The following is a 20,210-nucleotide window of genomic DNA, read 5'->3' as shown; positions in this document are numbered from 1 at the left end:
TCTTTGAAATGCTCTGGTCTCTGTTGTCATCTGACATTATGGTCCCTAGATTTGCAAGCATTCTGACAGCATAGCATCTGACATTATCCTTTTGTCAGGGCAGGAAACCAGGAAGTTTAAGGTGTTAAGGTGTTAGATAAATACCAGGTGGGAAGTGAAAATAGTCCACAGTGCTGCACAGGTAATATCCTGCTTATTAAAGTAAAGTTAGTAGTTATTTGAATTTAATAATTAATAGTATATAGAAATTTACATATGGATTTAGGGATAACTTCAGTGAAAATTTTTAAAGATAATATATAGAAAATTGGTGAAAATTGGCTTACCATAAATTTGAAATACATTTTATGTTAAGTTTTTTAAAAATCAAGGAGATACACTAAACAGGCAATTGAAGTTAGAGATCAAATGGAGATGGAAGAGCCAATGAAAGAAGCTGAGAAAACAGCTGCCAAAAAAGCAGGAGGAGTAGAAGCAGAGAGGATGTGAAGTGTCCGTTGGTTTACACAGTGTTAGTAGTGCTTGTGCTGGTGAATGTTTAACAGCTGACCCTGGAGAAGAGGTGGGAGGCAGAGGAGTGATGCTCTACTTTTTAACTTTTTCTGATTTCTGTGGTATAAATATTCCGCTATGGCTAATTTCAAATTATTAGCAGCTACTTTCAAGTTAATTTCAGTTTGCAACCAGATTGCAGATTTTCTGAAAATTTAATAATCAGTTTTTATGCAGTATTCAGACTGGCTCCAACACATCACTGATTGGAGATCTTGGCAAAAATAGTGGCAGCGAAGTAGTGGGGTTAGAAGAAAGCTGAAGGATGTCCTATAGATAAATGATCTATGGACATTAAAATGATTATTTTGAAGAAAGTGGTAAGAAAGAACATATTTAATATAGCATGAAAAAGTTATACTTTAAGCTTGGAATGATGAGCAATATCTCTTCCTATCACATAATATTTTTAAAAGACTACATTTTATTTTTTATTATATGGAGAACATTATCATTTAATAACCACTTGTGTTTATATGTACCTGCTAAGAATGAGATATACTTCTTTTTTTAACCTTTGTTATCGAAGTCAGGATACATACAGAATAAATTTATAGAGGAAGTAATTTTTTACAAGAGGAAACAAAGCATATAAATTTTGAGCTGATAGATAAACTTTTATAGCCAGAGAGTTTTGTCATCATTACAGAATATCTAAAGACATTTTAGATATTTAGAATATCTAAAGACATTTTAGATATTTAGAATATCTAAAGGTATTTAGATAAAAATATGTAAAGATATTTTACACAAAAGCCGTTATTGGTATAATTGGGAAAATTAGTTGAAATTTTTGATGTGAAAAAAATGTAATCTGGTCTGTATATAGACATAGAAATATTAGGAAATGTTATGCTTCTGTTTTAATGTGAATTCATGTACTGATCAGTTAATACTATCTTTTTGTAACAAATATCTTTGATGATTTATTTTTATTTTGCTTTATTTGTTGAAAGATTACTCAGCAGTAATTTTAACTACTCTACTTGAATTAATATATACGTTATTTGGTAATCTGTTTTACCATGGTACTACAGAGAAGGCAATGGCACCCCACTCCAGTACTCTTGCCTGGGAAATCCCATGGATGGAGGAGCCTGGAAGGCTACATTCCATGGGGTCACTGAGGGTCAGACACGACTGAGCGACTTCACTTTCATGCATTGGAGAAGGAAATGGCAACCCACTCCTGTTCTTGCCTGGAGAATCCCAGGGACGGGGGAGCCTGGTGGGCTGCCGTCTGTGGGGTCGCACAGAGTCGGACACAACTGAAGCGACTTAGTAGTAATAGTATGACATTTTAAAAATAATATCTAGCTGATAAATAGGTATTCCTTTTGTTTTGCATTAATGGAAAGAGGTTATTAGTTTCAGGTCAGAATTTTGGCATTCCTAGTATCCAGATTTATAAATTTTTAGTTCATCAGAGATTGTGAAAGAACTTTTCTGACTTCTGTATCATACTAGGAATGAACAGATGTAGGTAATGAAATTGTAGCTAACACATGTTTTGTTACACTCTGCTTTGTTTCTCCAGGCAGGCAGCTTGCATAGGGAGAAAATTATGGTCTTTTTCTTCAGTTAGACTTGAGTTAAGCTCTGGCGCTAATGTTTTCTAGCTGTTAACTCAGCTTTTTGTTAATTCACTTATAAAATGGGGATAATAATATTGCCTTTCAAGGTGGTTGGGAGAATTATATGAAGTAGTGTAGTTAAAAGACCTTTTAAGTAGAGTCCGGTACATAGTGAAATATTAATTAAGCCATTTCTTTAAGTAGGTGTCTCAGAATACAATGAAGGATCATCTTGGGAAACAAAATGTACCTGTTTATCTACTATAAAAAGCAGGTACAGCTGCAACTGGAGAATGAATACTCTGCAAAGAAGTATTAATATTTTAATTAAAATTTTAAATTAATTAAAATTTTAATTTAATTTAATAATTTAATTATAAAGCACATTCTAATGTACAAACCCAAATAAGTTATGACAATTAATAAATTCACTGTTAATGATCCTTGCATTTCAGAACATGGGCCTGTAAAACATTGTAATCAATTATTTTGTGAACTTGCCTTTTTAAACTTATGAGCTGATTTAACAGGAACATTTTATTACAAGTCAAATGAAACTCATAGTATCCTTTGATTAATTTTATCATATAAACTTTTATCACTTTGATCTTTTAGATGTTTTTATAATTTTATCTATTTTGTGATGAATTTTTGTCATTTGTTTGCTAATTTTCTTTTTCCATTTTTTCTCCTCTATTTAATATATAATATTACTGATTTCTATTTATGCTTTCCTTTCACCTTTCCCTTTCAGTTCATTAAAAAAAAGAAGAAAAAAAGCAAAGCGTTTTATTCTCCTTCCTGTACAGAAAAGGGTCTCAGTGTATTTTCAGTTAGTGACTGTAGACCTGGCCTGTATTATCACTACTATTTTGGTGGTTTGGAATCATCAGTGCCTCCTCAGGAAGAGCAACAGAGAGCAACTAGTTTCCAACTGCTGAATTAAGACACTTTCTATTTGACTCTTGGGCTATTTATATATTTAAAATCATCTTTCCAAAATTTAGTGATTTAGTATATTCTTTTATTTATTTAATAGATTAGTTCAGTTTCAAAATATTTACTTCTGACTTCATTACTTAACTAAGATAAAATGTTTAAGGAAATACAGGAGTGGTGAAACCTTTAAGGACCTTCCTTGGCTTCAGTTCAGTTCAGTTCAGTCACTCTGTTGTGTCCGACTCTTTGCGACCTCATGAATCGCAGCACGCCAGGCCTCCCTGTCCATCACCAACTCCCGGAGTTCACCCAGACTCATGTCCTTGGCTTACTGTTGTTTTATTTTGTATGTATATGAAAACTGTGTTCTTTTAAAAGCACAATTTTATCTTCTGCCTCATTGAGTTTACTTTTTTAAGAGTAGTTCTTATTTTAAAATCAGTTTTCTTTATAGATTCTTCTCTCACTGTATTGTCTCAGCATAATAATGGGAATGAAGTATATTTATTAATAGTAAAATTACTGTTTTATTCTGTAATGTATATCATCAGTTAAGTAGATTAGGACATCTTTACCTTTTTTCTTCTTTTAGAAGAGCTGTAATCAAATTCTCCCACACCTACCAAGGCTAATTGAAACCATCCTGTATGCGTAGTTATTCAGACTGCCATTTGAGGTTCAGGATACTTAGTTATTCTCATGATGACTTAAGTTGTTTGTACTTCCTGATCATCATAGATTTTGGTGTTCCTACCTGGAATAATTTTGAAAAATTGATCCTTTAACTCCCTGAAGTTAAAATCAGGGATCTTAAATATCCCTGGTGGCCCAGACTGTAAAGTGTCTGCCTACAATGCTGGAGACCTGGGTTCAGTCCCTGGGTCAGGAATATCTCCTGGAGAAGGAAATGGAAACCCACTCCAGGATTTTTGCCTGGAAAATCCCATGGACTGAGGAGCTTGGTAGTCTACAGTCCGTGGGGTCACAAAGAGTCAGACTTGACTGAGCTACTTCACTTCACTTCCTAAATATCTATTCAGACTTTGTTGTCAGCAAATACCTTCATATTTGACTTACTTTGGAAACTAAAAAATTTCTTCAATTCACTATATATTACGTCTTTCTATTAAATAAACCCTATAACACTTGTATGTTAAGGCAGCTGTAGGGACTATAGATAATGTGTATAAAGGGCTAGTATGGGGTACCTAACACATAGCAGATAGTCAGCAAGAGGCAGGTGCTGCCTTTATTAACAAGTGCCAAAACATGCTTACTGCTGAAAATGCTCATTTCTACTTTTCTTCTTTCTAAAGAAAAAAAATTAATATTGACTACAGTGATCAATAGATATTGATCTAGTGATCAATAGATATCAATATCAATAAGATATTTTTTTTGTGTTATATTGGTAAAACTGCTGCTGCTGCTGCTAAATCACTTCAGTTGTGTCTGACTCTGTGTGACCTCATAGACGGCAGCCTACCAGGCTCCTCCGTCCCTGGGATTCTCTAGGCAAGAACACTGGAGTGGATTGCCATGTCCTTCTCCAATGCATGAAAGTGAAAAGTGAAAGTGAAGTCACTCAGTCATGTCCAACTCTTTGCAACCCCATGGACTGCAGCCTACCAGGCTCCTCCATCCATGGGATTTTCCAGGCAAGAGTACTGGAGTGGGTTGCCAGTGCCTTCTCCGATTGGTAAAGCAGATCTTGGGAAAACTGATCTCATAAAAGTATCTCTATTGATGGTCTTGGCTAGTATTTGAGATCTTGCATATTTGAAAAATCTTTGTTCTTTGTCATGATCAGTGGGTGGTTAGGCTAAATGTAGAATTGTACTTAGAAAATAATTTTTCTTTAATTTCAAAGAGATTTAAAGTCTGTTAGATAAGCTTCTGGCTTCCATTGGCTCTGCTGAGAAGTTTCTTTTCATTTTGAGCCTTGATCTTTAGTCTTGACTTGCTTTGTCACTTGGGACCTTTTTAAAGATCTTCTCTTTATTTCTGCTGATCTGAACATTTTACTTGGTACCTTTTCTCCTCCAGTGGGTGTTTGGAAATGTATGGAGACAATTTAGATAGTCACAGTGACTAGGAGTGCTAAGGGAGAATGCTTTGGCATTTAGTAGCTAGAGATCAAAGAAGTTAATTTACTTGCAAATACAGGAAGCATTCTCACCCAGAATTTAGTAGTATCCCTATTAAGAAGTATTGTGACCTTGGTAAAATATAAGAATAATCCTAATGTTCATACTGATTATAGTGTTTGGCAAGAGAAACAAGATGTGTGCACCAGGACCAGTCAACTTGATTGTAATTGTGTTATAGACATGCTATGAGAAACAGTGGAGGAAGAAAGAGTAAGTGACACAGAACAAATCGAAGGAGAGTAAAGATCATTATGTGAAATATAACCATCAGATTATCTGTGAGGTATATGTATATATGCCATGTTACTGATTTGATTTCTGGTTGGACATTTTCTACACTATTTTGCTTAATCAGATTTTGACACTTTTTCCCCTGTATTTCCAAGTAGTACCTGTTCTTTGATAGGTTTATGTTATTATTCAGTCACTCAGTTGTGTCCGCCTCTTTGTATCACATGGACTGCAGCAGGCCAGGCTTCCCTGTCCTTCACCAGAGAAGGTTTATAAATAGATATCTAATTGTAATTCAAACACTTAGCAATTCCAGATCCAGAAAGAACTGAGAATTTTTTTTTTTTGCTAAGACTAGAACTTGACTGACAGTGAATGATACACAATGATACATCAGGTGGGGACTCAGAAAAGAACTGAGCTAGAGGTGTACTTGCACAGTTTCATAGCAGCTTCTGTGGTTTCAGTTTGTAGTTCTGTTTCACCAGTCTTGGGAAATGAATTACCAGAGCAGCATGTACAGATAGCCATAACAATGCAAATATTCAGTAACAAATACAACTTGCTTTTGAATTATCCACCATTTTTTTATGGTTCATATGATTGCTTTACTTCACTAATGTGGCTAACCAGGCAAACTGTACATTAGAAACATAAAAGTCTAACCAAGCAAAGATAATGAGGTGGGAAGATAGTAGAAGATGTTAAATGAGTAGTTTGATAATTAAGTATTAATGCAGTCTTCATTTTAATATGCATATGATTACTTTTACTTTTCAGAACCTAAATCACAGCCGCAGCAGCTTCATCAAGGACAAAACAGAGTGTCAAATACTGAGCAAAATGGAGTAAAAGATAATAATCAACCACGATATCTTCCTCGAAATGATACGAGACAGCCAAGAAATGAAAAACCTCCTCGTTTTCAAAGAGATACCCAAAACTCAAAAGCAGTTTTGGAAGGCAGTGGATTACCTAGAAACAGAGGTTCTGAAAGACCAAGTACTTCTTCAGGATCTGAAGTATGGGCTGAAGAGAGAACCAAATGTGATAGATCGTATTCTAGATATGATAGAACTAAAGATACTTCTTACCTTTTAAGTTCCCAGCACAGTGATACTGTATTTAAAAAAAGGGATAACTCTATGCAAAGCCGATCAGGAAAAGGTCCATCCTACGCAGAGGCAAAAGAAAATCCTTTTCCTCAAGAATCCGTAGATTATAATAATCACAAACGTGGGAAAAGAGAAAACCAAACAGCAAATTCGGATCATTTTTATGACAGGAAGCCACGAACAATAAATAATGAAGCTTTTAGTGGTGTAAAAATTGAAAAACATTTTAATGTAAATACTGATTACCAGCATCCTGTCCGAATGAATAGTTTCATTGGTGTTCCAAATGGAGAGACAGAAATGCCACTGAAGGGAAGGCGAGTGGGACCTATTAAGCCAGCAGGACCCATCATGGCTTCGTCCTGTGATGATAAAATATTTTACAGTAGTGGTCCCAAAAGAAGATCTGGGCCAATTAAACCTGAAAAAGTACTAGAATCATCTATTCCTATGGAGTATGCAAAACTGTGGAAATCTGGAGATGAATGTTTAGCACTTTATTGGGAAGACAACAAGGTATGCATGCTGTAAAGTTATTAAATACTAATATTAATGAATCTAACAGTCTAGTGAGACCATAGAAAGCCATTGCTTTGGGACAGGGTTTCAGTCTCTGGTTGTACTTGTTTATAGTCTTTGAACAGATGTATGCATATGTAACTTATCAAAGAAAGAGCAAAATATTTAATATTTTTTATGGATGCTTAGGAGTCCCATAATATTTGGTTGTTAGGTTTGATTTTCACTTGCATATCAGAAAAGTATTGTAAAAGTGAATAAATGAGGTTGACAAATTACTTTAGTTATCATCTACAGAGCTATTAATATTTGCTTTTCTTTCTAATAAAATTGTACTGATTCACAAGGAGGCAAATCAGCTGAATGGTACACAGTTAAGTTCTGCAGATGTCATTAATTTAAAGGTAATATACATAATTAGCCTACTTTAAAAAAATTATGAGTAGGAAGGTTAATTATTTAGCTAATAATAAATAATTTAAGAATTATTAAACCAATAATTTAAACAGCCTTGTGTTCTACATTATATACTGGCTAAAAGGAAAAGAGGGGGAAAAAATGGAAATGGAAAGACACAAGATGAGATTGAGAAGGAATACAGTGAATCAGATAAAAGGGCCTGACAAAAGGAAGAAGACCGACACAGTGAGAACAGGAAGGGAAGAGGCCAGAGGGACCCTCAGACAAGAGGGACTTTGTTCGTGTCTCCATTTCTGCCCAGCATGCTCCTTTACTAACTGCTCTTCTAATCCTTGAAGACTTGGCTCAGAGACTTCCTAGAGGAAGCTTTCTTTGTCTGCACCCTCCTCCCTTCTATATTATTGTCTTTCTCAATCAGTGCCTTGTTCACTTTCTAAAGCTTATCACAGTTTGTAAGTATTTTTGGTTTTGGTTCCTATATTGATAACTTTTTCCCCTGCCATGATTTTAAGTCCCTTGAAGACAGGACCATATCTCTCTAGTTTTTCTCTTATTGCCCTGTTCCTCTCACAGTGTAGGAATTTCATAATTATTTGTTAACTTTGTTAATTAGTTCATTGTCCAAGAAGCACTTGCATTGGAAAAAAAGTTGAGTGGTTAGGGCACTGGAGATATTGTTGTTGTTCAGTCACCCAGTCATGTCCCACTCTAAGCGACCCCATGGACTGTAGCCCTCCAGGCCCCCTGTCCCACACCGTCTCCCAAGTTTGCCCCACTTCATGTCCATTGCATCGGTGATGCCATCCAACCATCTCTTTCTCTGATGCCCTCTTCTCTTTCTGCCCTCAATCTTTCCCAGCATCAGGGACTCATCCAATGAGTCAGCTGGAGATATTAGCAAGGTAATAAAAACCAGAGGTAGTCATACTAGGAAAACTATTGTGAAGGACGTAGGTGAATGTGAAGATCAAGTAAAAAATATATTTGAAACAAATATTTTATGTATAGAGTAGTTTCAGTTGAGATGGCTGTGCCCATATGTGTGACTGGAAGGAATAGTGGAGATAATGTTACCTGAAGATTTCAAGGAATGAAATTAAGGCTAGGAGGTGTGGCAGGATGTTTTAAGAGGCGCTGTAAGGCTTGGGATCAGGAAACAGGCCCCACTGTGTTCAGTGAATGATGAGGAATAAACAGGGTGTTCAGTTCAGAACAGTTCAGTCGCTCAATCATGTCCAACTCTTTGCGACCCCATGAATCACTATGCAAGTCCTCCCTGTCCATCACCAACTCCCGGAGTTCACTCAAACTCCTGTCCATTGAGTCAGTGATGCCATCCAGCCATCTCTTCCTCTGTCGTCCCCTTCTCCTCCTGCCCACAGTACCTCTGAGCATCAGGTCTTTTCCAATGAGTCAACTCTTCGCAGGAGGTGGCCAAAGTATTGGACTTTCAGCTTCAGCATCAGTCCTTCAAATGAATACCCAGGACTGATCTCCTTTAGGATGGACTGGTTGGATCTCCTTGCAGTCCAAGGGAATCTCAAGAGTCTTCTTCAACACCATAGTTCAAAAGCATCAATTCTTCAGCGCTCAGCTTTCTTCACAGTCCAACTCTCATATCCATACATGACCACAGGAAAAACCATAGCCTTGACTAGACGGACCTTTGTTAGCAAAGTAATATCTCTGCTTTTCAATATACTGTCTAGGTTGGTCATAACTTTCCTTCCAAGGAGTAAGCGTCTTTTAATTTCATGGCTGCAATCACTGTCTGCAGTGATTTTGGAGCCCCAAAAAATAAAGTCTGACACTGTTTCCACTGTTTCCCCATCTATTTCCCATGAAGTGATGGGACCAGATGCCATGATCTTAGTTTTCTGAATGTTGAGCTTTAAGCCAACTTTTTCACTCTCCTCTTTAACTTTCATCAAGAGGCATTTTAGTTCCTCTTCACTTTCTGCCATAAGGGTGGTGTCATCTGCATATCTGAGGTTATTGATATTTCTCCTGGCAATCTTGATTCCAGCTTGTGCTTCTTCCAGCCCAGCGTTTCTCATGATGTACTCTGCACAGAAGTTAAATAAGCAGGGTGACAATATACAGTCACTTGACGTACTCCTTTTCCTATTTGGAACCAGTCTGTTTTTCCATGTCTAGTTCTAACTGTTGCTTCCTGACCTGCATATAGGTTTCTCAAGAGGCAGGTCAGGTGGTCTGGTATTCCCATCTCTTTCAGAATTTTCCACAGTTTATTGTGATCCACACAGTCAAAGGCTCTGGTATAGTCAATAAAGCAGAAATAGATGTTTTTCTGGAACTCTTTTGCTTTTTCCATGATCCAGCGGATGTTGGCAATTTGATCTCTGGTTCCTCTGCCTTTTCTAAAACCTGCTTGAACATCTGGAAGTTCATGATTCATGTAGTGCTGAAGCCTGGCTTGGAGAATTTTGCTCATTACTTTACTAGCGTGTGAGATGAGTGCAATTGTGCAGTAGTTTGAGCATTCTTTGGCATTGCCTTTCTTTGGGATTGGAATGAAAACTGACCTTTTTGAGTCCTGTGGCCACTGCTGAATTTTCCAAATTTGCTGGCATATTGAGTGTAGCACTTTCACAGCATCATCTTTCAGGATTTGAAATAGCTCAGCTGGAATTCCATCACCCCACTAGCTTTGTTCGTAGTGATGCTTTTTAAGGCCCACTTGACTTCACATTCCAGAATGTCTGGCTCTAGGTGAGTGATTACACCATTGTGATTATCTTGGTCGTGAAGCTCTTTTTTGTACAGTTCTTCTGTGTATTCTTGCCACCTCTTCTTAATCTCTTCTGCTTCTGTTAGGTCCATACCATTTCTGTCCTTTATCGAGCCCATCTTTGCATGAAATGTTCCCTTGGTATCTCTAATTTTCTTGAAGAGATCTCTAGTCTCTCCCATTCTATTGTTTTCCTCTATTTCTTTGCATTGATCACTGAGGAAGGCTTTCTTATCTCTTCTTGCTATTCTTTGGAACTCTGCATTCAGATGCTTATATCTTTCCTTTTCTCCTTTGCTTTTCACTTCTTTTCTTTCACAGCTATTTGTAAGGCCTCCTCAGACAGCCAGTTTGCTTTTTTGCCTTTCTTTTCCATGGGGCTGATCTTGATCCCTGTCTCCTGTACAATTTCACAGACCTTAGTCCATAGTTCATTAGGCACTCTGTCTATCAGATCTAGGCCCTTAAATCTAGTTCTCACTTCCACTGTATAATCATAAGGGATTTGATCTAGGTCATACCTGAATGGTCTAGTGGTTTTCCCCACTTTCTTCAATTTAAATCTGAATTTGGCAATAAGGAGTTCATGATCTGGGCCATAGTCAGCTCCCTGTCTTGTTTTTACTGATTGTATAGAGCTTCTCCATCTTTGGCTGCAAAGAATATAATCAATCTGATTTCGGTGTTGACCATCTGGTGATGTCCATGTGTAGAGTTCTCTCTTGTGTTGTTGGAAGAGAGTGTTTGTTATGACCAGTGCGTTCTCTTGGCACAACTCTATTAACCTTTGCCCTGCTTCATTCTGTACGCCATGGCCAGATTTGCCTGTTACTCCAGGTGTTTCTTGACTTCCTACTTCTGCATTCCAGTCCCCTGTAATGAAAAGGACATCTTTTTTGGGTGTTAGTTCTAAAAGGTCTTGTAGGTCTTCATAGAACCGTTCAACTTCAGCTTCTTCAGCATTGCTGGTTGGGACATAGGCTTGGGTTACTGTGATATTGAATGGTTTGCCTTGGAAACGAACAGGGTGTTAGGTGTTAGCCAATGATAGCAGCAAGAAGGGGTCCAGGTACAACTAGATGGCATAGTCTTTTAAGGTTTTTGTGTGAATGTGGCTAGTCACAGCTTCTCTGCTGTCAAGTTTTTTTTCAAGGCTGAAAGGAGAGGAAGAGACTGCACTAACCGTGTCTTTTCTTTTTTTCAAGAAAAGTAAAAGCCTTTCCAGAAATACCAACAGATAATCTCATTGGTTGGAACTGTTTTACATGGCTACTCCTTGGTTCTTAGGGAGACTTGGAAAGCAAGTGCAGGTGTTCATCACTATCTAGACTCTTACTCTTGCAGCTGAGACCACTCACTTTCCAAAACACAAGAACTGTTTGATTTGGCTAGTGCGGGGATTACTTATGCTTCGCCATTTCTCCATTAAGGTAGAGCCAAGAAGTAGTTGAATATTAGAGTTGGTTTTTAGAGCTAACATTGTCTGCCTTGGAGGGTTCACTTCTGTAGGGGACTTCCCTGATAGCTCAGTTGGTAAAGAATCCACCTGCGATGCAGGAGACCCCAGTTGGATTCCTGGGTCAGGAAGATGGGCTGCAGAAGGGATAGGCTACCCACTCCAGTATTCTTGGGCTTCCCTTGTGGCTCAACTGGTAAAGAATCCGCCTGCAATTCAGGAGACCTGGGTTCGTCCCTGGGTTGGGAAGTTCCCCTGGAGAAGGGAAATGTTACCCACTCCAGTATTCTGGCCTACAGAATTCCACGGACAACAAGTGTATGTATAGTCCATGAGGTCACAGAGTCGGACACGACTGAGCAACTTTGACTTTGTCTTTGTCTTTTTGTCACTTCTGTAAGATGCTTCTGTGAACAGTAAAGATGAAAGTGGCAGAATTTTTTTTTTTTTTTGCATTGAACAATGTGGAGTTGGTGACCCTGACAAACAGAGGAAGTAAGTGAATAATTTGAGTTCAAGTCCAATAATGTTTGAAAGGCTTGGTAAGAAGACTCAGGCTTTCCACTGAAATCCTGTCAGGATCGTGTCCTAGTACTAAGTGCAAAATACAAGCAAGCCAGTAGAAAGCCTAAAATCATTCCTGCACATGATCAAGGGTATCTACTTGTACTCTGTCTGCCAGCTTCCTAAAATATAATCCTCCTTGAGGGAAAAGTAATATTTTTTAGAACCTCTTCATGGTATTTCACCTATTGATACAATGTCTGGCATCCTAAAAACAATTATCAGGCATGTTAAAAATATAGAGAGAATATGAATGAACAGAAACAAAGCAACAGAGAATAATGACAGTCCTAAGATATTTAAATGTAGACAAGTTCTTTAACAAATATTGAGTATTCAACAAACCATAATTGAGTAGCTGCTAAGTGTTAGGTGCTTGGGATACATCAGATAGTTTTGCCTGTGCTATGAACCAAGTATCTTCAAATACCTGATCAGATTGTTATTAAAGCTTTACTTTCAACTGTAATTTTCTCAGAAAATCAATAATACTAAAGTTATATTGTCTCTACTGAATATACTCAAAATAATATCATATAGCATCTGAAAGGTGGTGCCTAATATTTCCCAAAATATTTTGAGCTTTTAGAGGATTGTTGGAATAATTGAATGATCTCCTAAGGGGACTACTTTGATTTTACGTGGATGTTTTTCAGTTTAGAGTGAAGGATTTTAGGCTCTGTATAGATACACCATTAAGCAAGTAAGATAAATAATACTCTGTGAAAGAGATGGCATTGGTTATCTTATAAAAGCACCTAATTTAAGCGATAACTTTTCAGTGTCTTGTCAAGAACAGGCAACTTTCCAATTTTCTAGCCAGAGACTAGGGTAAAGGCTTAAGAAAAGCATTATCTATAACTGTCATTAAGAAACCATAATTTTAATTGCATTACAAATGATGTTTGGAAACAATCAGTTAGTATCATTTAAAACATTCCTCATGATACCTTGCCTTCTTTCAAGCTTTACTATCATAGAAAGACTGAGCATTTGGAACAATCCTCCTTCTCCCTGTACATCTGCCATGACTAGTTCAGCTGTTTCAGCTCTATCAACTGGGATAGACCTTTAAAATGGTCTCCTTGCCTTAAGTCTTATTCCTCTTAAATTTGTCACTGGAACTGCCGTTACTGTGATCTTGTCATTCTTCCTAGCTAAAATATTTCACTTGTAGTCTAGCATGCCTGTAGAGCCTCTATCTGCTGACCCTTACTATCTTGTCCTATTGGCCAACCCTTCTTACGTCATGCCATAATTAATTTAAAACTATTTGTTGTATCCTATACTCAGACGGTAAAGCATCTGCCTACAATGCGGGAGACCCAGCTTTGATCCCCGGGTCGGGAAGATCCCCTGGAGAAGGAAATGGCAACCCACTCCAGTATTCATGCTTGGAAAATCCCACGGACTGAGGAGCCTGGTGGGCTACAGTGCATGGGGTTGGAAAGAGTCGGATACAACTGTGTAACTTCACTTCATACTCTTCTTCATGTTTTGTTTCTGTAAATTTTACTGCTTGGCTAAATACGCTTCATTCTTGAAGATTATACCCATTGTCATTTGCCCCAGGAAGCTTTTCCTGCACTCCTAGCCATATCAAGTGCCATATCACTACACCTTTACTTCCCATGTTATGTAGAAGTCATTTTTTACACAGGTTATCTTTAGTAAGTTCCTAAAAGGATGTCAAGTTGTTTTCCTAGGTTATATATTATGATTGTTTGTCATTGTTGAACCTAACTGGCATAATTGTCTAAAAAGCTTACAGTTGAAATATGCGAGAAATACAGCAATTTACAGAATATGGAAGTGTAAGGCTAAGAAATAAAGGAGGAAAGGAGAGACGTGGATATATAACTAGATCTCTAAGATAAAGAAAAATTCTGGCGTGGTTTCTCTAATCTTCTTGCATCCAGATCTAGAAAAGAAATACCATGGATTAACTTAGTAACTTTTATAGTATGGTGTATACTAGTTAGTTGGGCTTCCCAGATGGTGCTAGTGGTAAAGAACCTGCTTGCCAATGCAAGAAGCATAAAGGATGCAGGTTAGATCCCTAAGTCAGGAAGATCCCCTGGAGGAGGGTATGGCAATCCACTCCATTATTCTTGCCTGGAGAATCCCATGAACAGAGGAATGTGGCAGGCTGCAGTCCATAGGGTCACAAAGAGTCGGACACAACTGAGGCAACTTGGCAAGCACACACGCACACTAGTAAAAGCAGATTCTTTCCTGGTACACTCACAGTAACTGCTAATTTAGAAGGTTATCAAGAATAAGAATTTTTGTTGCCTTTAGCATTTTTTGATTCCAGTGAACCCATGAAGGTTATTGAACTCAGGCTTGGCTGCTTGCTGCTTGAAAGCCAATTTTTGAGAACCAAGTATTGGGTAAAAGGGAACATGGCTTTGTTGAGGAAACTTGTGCTGTTCCGGGAAGAAGATGGGCTCATGGCCCAAAAACTAACTCCCCTAACCAGCTCCCTTTTGCCGTTCAGGGGCAAGAGCTTTTAAAGGAGATATTTAGGGAGATACAGGTGGATGGAAGGGTTGGTGGGGGTGGGGCTTCATGCAGAACAGCTCCAAAAATCATCATCATCTCCAAAAATCATCTTGAAATTGGTCATGTAGTGGTCTGATCAGCTTCATATAGTTGTTTTAAGTACAAGTATTGCTCGGATTTCCTTGAGGCCAGTTCTTAAAATTGTGAAAGATGGAAGAGCTTATGTTGTAACTACAATCTGGTCATCATGTGGTTAACTTCTTCTGTCTAGTGGGAGTTTTGGTATCTGCAAAACAGTCAAAGGATTTGACTGAGAATATGTATCTGTAGCTCTTGAGGAGAAACTGAAGGTCCTTAACTTTGCTTAATGGCTAAACTATTATTTTGTGTTGCTTGACCGTTTTCCTTTGTTTCCACGTTTTTTCACTCCTCTGATTACATTTATTCCTTGGTTAAGCTTTTCTGTAGACAAGCAGCAGATGGAGGACCTGGGGGAGAAGGAGCGTCTGTCCCGGAAGGTCTCATGGGGTCCTGTTACACTGATTCACTGTCAGAATAGACTGTTAAAAGAGCGTCCAACTCCCTTGTTTGAAGAAAACTTTCCTTGAGAGTAAATAAGAATTTTAAGAATTTTTTATTGCTATTTCATGTTCATTAAGCAACATTCAGACCTATAATTCGAGTCCTAAATGGGTTGACCTATAGTGAAGGGAATACTCCAGTCAGTTGATCTACTCCAAGTTGCCTTAACAGATAAATTAAAAATTGAAGTTGTTATGTGAATTCAGTTCCTGGTGACTTTGTGCATTGGTTCCCAGAGCCAAGTAATACTGGATAAACTGAAGAAATAAAAGTGTTTGGTCTTACAGTGTCTTAAATCCTATAAATCCTGGATATAAGTAGTGTGCTGACTTCTTGCCTGGGAACTCTGCTTCACCACAGCTGCCTGTATGACTATAGCAATGACAATGAGCCTTTGAGGATTTTTTTGGTCATATATTTCTGTTTTTTAAATAAATTACTTCATACTTATATACTCTAATTAGTACATAAGAACTGTTTTACTAATGTCAAAGGGATTGAGTGGCTAACAAGGAGACGCTGAAGAACACTAATTCTTTTTGCACGCATTAGCATGTGAATATTCTCTACTGATCCTCTTAGTTCTGAAATCTTACTACTGCTCAGTGAATGTCAGAACTCACACGCATAAGAGAATCTCTCTTTTTCTTAGCCAATTTATGATTATCCAAAAGTAAATTTTGGACTCTGTGGGAGAAGGTGAGGGTGGGATAATTTGAGAGAATGACATTGAAGCATGTGTATTACCATATGTAAAACAGATGACCAGTCCAAGTTCGATGCATGAAGCAGGGCTCAAAGCCAGTGCTCTGGGACAACCTAAGGGATGGGGTGGGGAGGAAAGTGGGAGGAGGGGTTCAGATGGGGAGACACATGTGCCCCTGTGGCTGATTCATGTTGATGTATGGCAAAACCATAACAATATTGTAATGTAATTATCCTCCAATTAAAATAAAAATGCATTATCTTAAAAATTATTTTTTTAAATATTATATATTTCAAAGTTGCTAAGAGAATTTATATCTTTAAAGTTTTCATCCTAATGAAAAACTATAACCATGTGTGGTGATGGACACTAACTAGACTTATTGTGGTGGTCATTTCACAATATATACATATATCAGATTATTATGTTTTCCACTTAAAACTAATACAATGATATCGCAATAAAATTGATTTAAAAATGAGCTTTCAAAAAATACTAACATGGTAACATTTTGAGTATTTATATTTCCATCATGCATCACCTTATCTAGACAATGTTGATCGTCCTGTTTAAAACTCCTTTTTGTCTCCTCAGTTTTACCGAGCAGAAGTTGAAGCTCTTCATTCTTCAGGTATGACAGCAGTTGTTAAATTCATTGATTATGGAAACTATGAAGAGGTGCTACTAAGCAACATCAGGCCCATTCAGTCAGAGGCATGGGTATGTGATAAAAATTATGTACAAAGACATAAGCTGTTTTGAAGGAAATACATAGCTCTGAAAGATTAGTCATAGTAATACTAAATTTTCCAATGGAAAAATGTTTTGTTTAAAACTGGCTACTCCTAAAGTAAGGTTTTAATTAATAATTACCTTAAACTACAGTAAGAATGAGTGCATTGCAATTGCTTCTCTTATATAATGCCTTGTTATATTATGTTTGGCAATAAGTGCCCTTATTTATGTTTGCCAAAAATGTGTATGTGTTTTTATGAGTCTTTATGCATATTTTATTCTTTCCCAGTTTGTTACTATTTAAATTTGACCAAATTATGTCCAGCAATTGTCAAATTTAAATCTCTTTTGGATACATGTATAATCTTTATTATTTTAGTTAAATGTAAAATTAAGAAAAACACTTTAAATTATATATGAATTCATCTGCATTTACTAGACATATATATGTATATGTGCAGATTAAATTTAAATATCTTTGTTGAATAATACTTAATTTTGTTGCCAAATGTTATGTCAAAACTGACAGTTTTGTTGATATAATTTAGACAGTATTGACCTCCTGGAGTCCATTGTATACAAGATTTATGTAACTTTATATAGAGTCTCAACTATATTTAGGCAAAAACAAGAGGACAAAGCATATTAGAATTTGTTTAATAGAGTTTTTTTTACAAATTTCTTTCTCTGATTTGTGGGTTCAGTTCAGTTCAGTTGCTCAGTCATGTCCAACTCTTTGAGACCCCATGATTCGCAGCACACTAGGCCTCCCTGTCTATCACCAACTCCTGGAGTTCACTCAAACTCATATCCATCGAGTCGGTGATGCCATCTAGCCATCTCATCCTCTGTCATCCCCTTCTCCTGCCCCCAATTCCTCCCAGCATCAGAGTCTTTTCCACTGAGTCAACTCTTCGCATGAGGTGGCCAAAATATTGGAGTTTCAGCTTCAGCATTAGTCCTTCCAATGAACACCCAGGGGTGATCTCCTTTAGAATGGACTGGTTGGATCTCCTTGCAGTCCAAGGGACTCTCAAGAGTCTTCTCCAACACCACAGTTCAAAAGCATCAATTCTTCGGTGCTCAGCTTTCTTCACAGTCCAACTCTCACATCCATACATGACCACTGGAAAAACTATAGCCTTGACTAGATGGACCTTTGTTGGCAAAGTAATGTTTCTGCTTTTGAATATGCTGTCTAGGTTGGTCATAACTTTCCTACCAAGGAGTAAGTATCTTTTAATTTCATAGCTGCAGTCACCATCTGCAGTGATTTTGGAGCCCCAAAAAATAAAGTCTGACACTGTTTCCACTGTTTCCCCATCTATTTCCCATGAAGTGATGGGACCAGATGCCATGATCTTAGTTTTCTGAATGTTGAGCTTTAAGCCAACTTTTTCACTCTCCTCTTTCACTTTCATCAAGAGGCTTTTTAGTTTCTCTTCACTTTCTGCCATAAGGGTGGTGTCATCTGCATATCTGAGGTTATTGATATTTCTACTTATTACTAGAAACCTGATTTGTTGCTGTTTCCCTAAAATATAAAGATATACTAGAAAATTATATCATTTAGACTGTAGCCTTCATCACTGAAGCATATTTGTTTTCTTATGAGCTTCTTTTGATTTAGTTTTGATCCTTGTAGATTTTCCTGTCATGACCTCAGGGTCATTGCCCACTTCACCCCCCTAAAAAAGAAGATAAATAAAGCTACAACAAAAATCTAGTAGCAGTAATCATATTGGGCCCGTGGATATTTTTATTGACCTTTTTATTCTAGAAAATTGATCATTTGCCAGGTAGCTTATTGTTTCATATTTTACAATATAACATTCATATCTTAATCTGTATAATTAAGTAAGAGATCCTTTCTCTCACTCTCATTCTCTAAAGTTTAGCTGCTTTTTCCCTAAAAGACTGAAATACCATTAATGTCTAATTTATATCTTTTCTTGGAGAAACTTGTTATAACTATATCTTTTGCCCTTTTGATTCCCACATGATGGCTATTTTTTATTCTCTTTTTTTAAAGTCAGTGCTCACATCTTAATGCAATTATAATGGTAATAGTATTTATTGAGTCTGTATTTCTAGAAGGTGAGCCCAGGTTTGTTATTCATCATGTTATTCCCATGTTAGCCACTACAGAGTCAAAATAAAAATTTTATATTTAGTTTTTTTTAGGAGATTTAAAAAGAGATTAATTTTATTCTTTTCTCCCTAAAAAAATTTTAAGTTTCCTCTCTACTTCCTTTTTCTGTTCCAGAGTAGACATAGCTGTTGAGCACCTTTCTTATTCCTCATTGTAGCTCTTCTACTCAGGTTTGGTGCCAAGTGATTTTTTCTTTCTAAGTCTGTGACGTTTCCTCTTCCCCCTTTAATAGTCCCCATTGCTTTATTGATTTTAGGCCACTGTAAACTTGGCTGAACAACAAATGCATCACATGTGATAGCCCATGTAGTGATTCTGAACCACAGCAGTATTTCATGTTCTCTGTACCTCATCTAGGCTTTACTGTCCTATTTTTTTTTTAACCTATTTACTTTTTCTGCAGTTAACTTAAAAATCTTTCATGTTGTGCTAAGTCACTTCAGTTGTGTCGAAGTCTTTGCAACCCCATGGACTAACAGCCCGCCAGGCTCTTCTGTCCATGGAATTCTTCAGGCAAGAATACTGGAGTGAGTTGGCATGCCCTCCTCCAGGGGCTGTTCCCAATAAGATCCATGAAATGTTTTGCAGGAAGAGGCAGGATAGTACTATTAAAATATTTTGGCGATTCTGGTATTTCTTTTTTCCTAATTACAAATAATTAAGTGATTGTTGATGTTTTATGCCTTTGCATAAATTAATATAACAAATATTTTTGGATCATGAACAGTATTATTAAGAATAAGATCATCCTTTCTTCCTCATCTATGTGAATAATTGACTTAGTTGTAGATGCAGCTCCTTTTTGAATAGAAGCCATACATTAACATATTTTCAGTCATCTCCATTAAAAAAAAAAAAAAGTATGTGTCCATATACATAAAAAGCCTCTGAAGAAAAACAGTCAGTGTGACTGTCAGTACATTTAACACAGAGTTAGTGTATCGATGTGTTATCCTCTGAGAGGACTAATATTGGGGTCTGTGAGCACTTTTTTTTTTGTAACTTTGGAATTATAACAAGTTCTAAGTTAATCAAAGTAAAACGTTCACTATACCAATAAAAAGGTATCTCTAATTGATGTCATTCTAGAAACATTAAAGGGCTACAAAGGAAAGGTGAGGCTGATAGAAGCCTTAGCAGAGTTATTTACTCACACTGTGGATTGTGTAGTTTTTAATTTTTTTAACTCTTGCGCTACATATGTACATTACTGTTTTTAATTGTGAAGTGGTTTCGTATGTTTTAAGGTTTACGTTTG

The 20,210-nt window shown here is 37.0% G+C and overlaps 1 protein-coding gene across 2 annotated transcripts in view; it reads left to right on the top strand.

Annotated features, from left to right (window-relative positions):
• Positions 1-20,210, top strand: part of TDRD3 (tudor domain containing 3) — a 226,341-nt gene that overhangs the window by 160,046 nt on the left and 46,085 nt on the right. For both annotated transcript variants that reach the window (XM_070799977.1, XM_070799976.1), the window contains 2 exons: positions 6,227-7,077; positions 16,660-16,785. In XM_070799977.1, coding sequence (XP_070656078.1) covers positions 6,227-7,077; positions 16,660-16,785 — 977 coding nt within the window. The remainder of the gene's footprint in view (positions 1-6,226; positions 7,078-16,659; positions 16,786-20,210) is intronic.

This window comes from Bos indicus, chromosome 12 (genome assembly GCF_029378745.1).
Source record: "Bos indicus isolate NIAB-ARS_2022 breed Sahiwal x Tharparkar chromosome 12, NIAB-ARS_B.indTharparkar_mat_pri_1.0, whole genome shotgun sequence".
Lineage (NCBI taxonomy): Eukaryota > Metazoa > Chordata > Mammalia > Artiodactyla > Bovidae > Bos > Bos indicus.
This window is presented reverse-complemented; position numbering and strand designations above follow the sequence as displayed.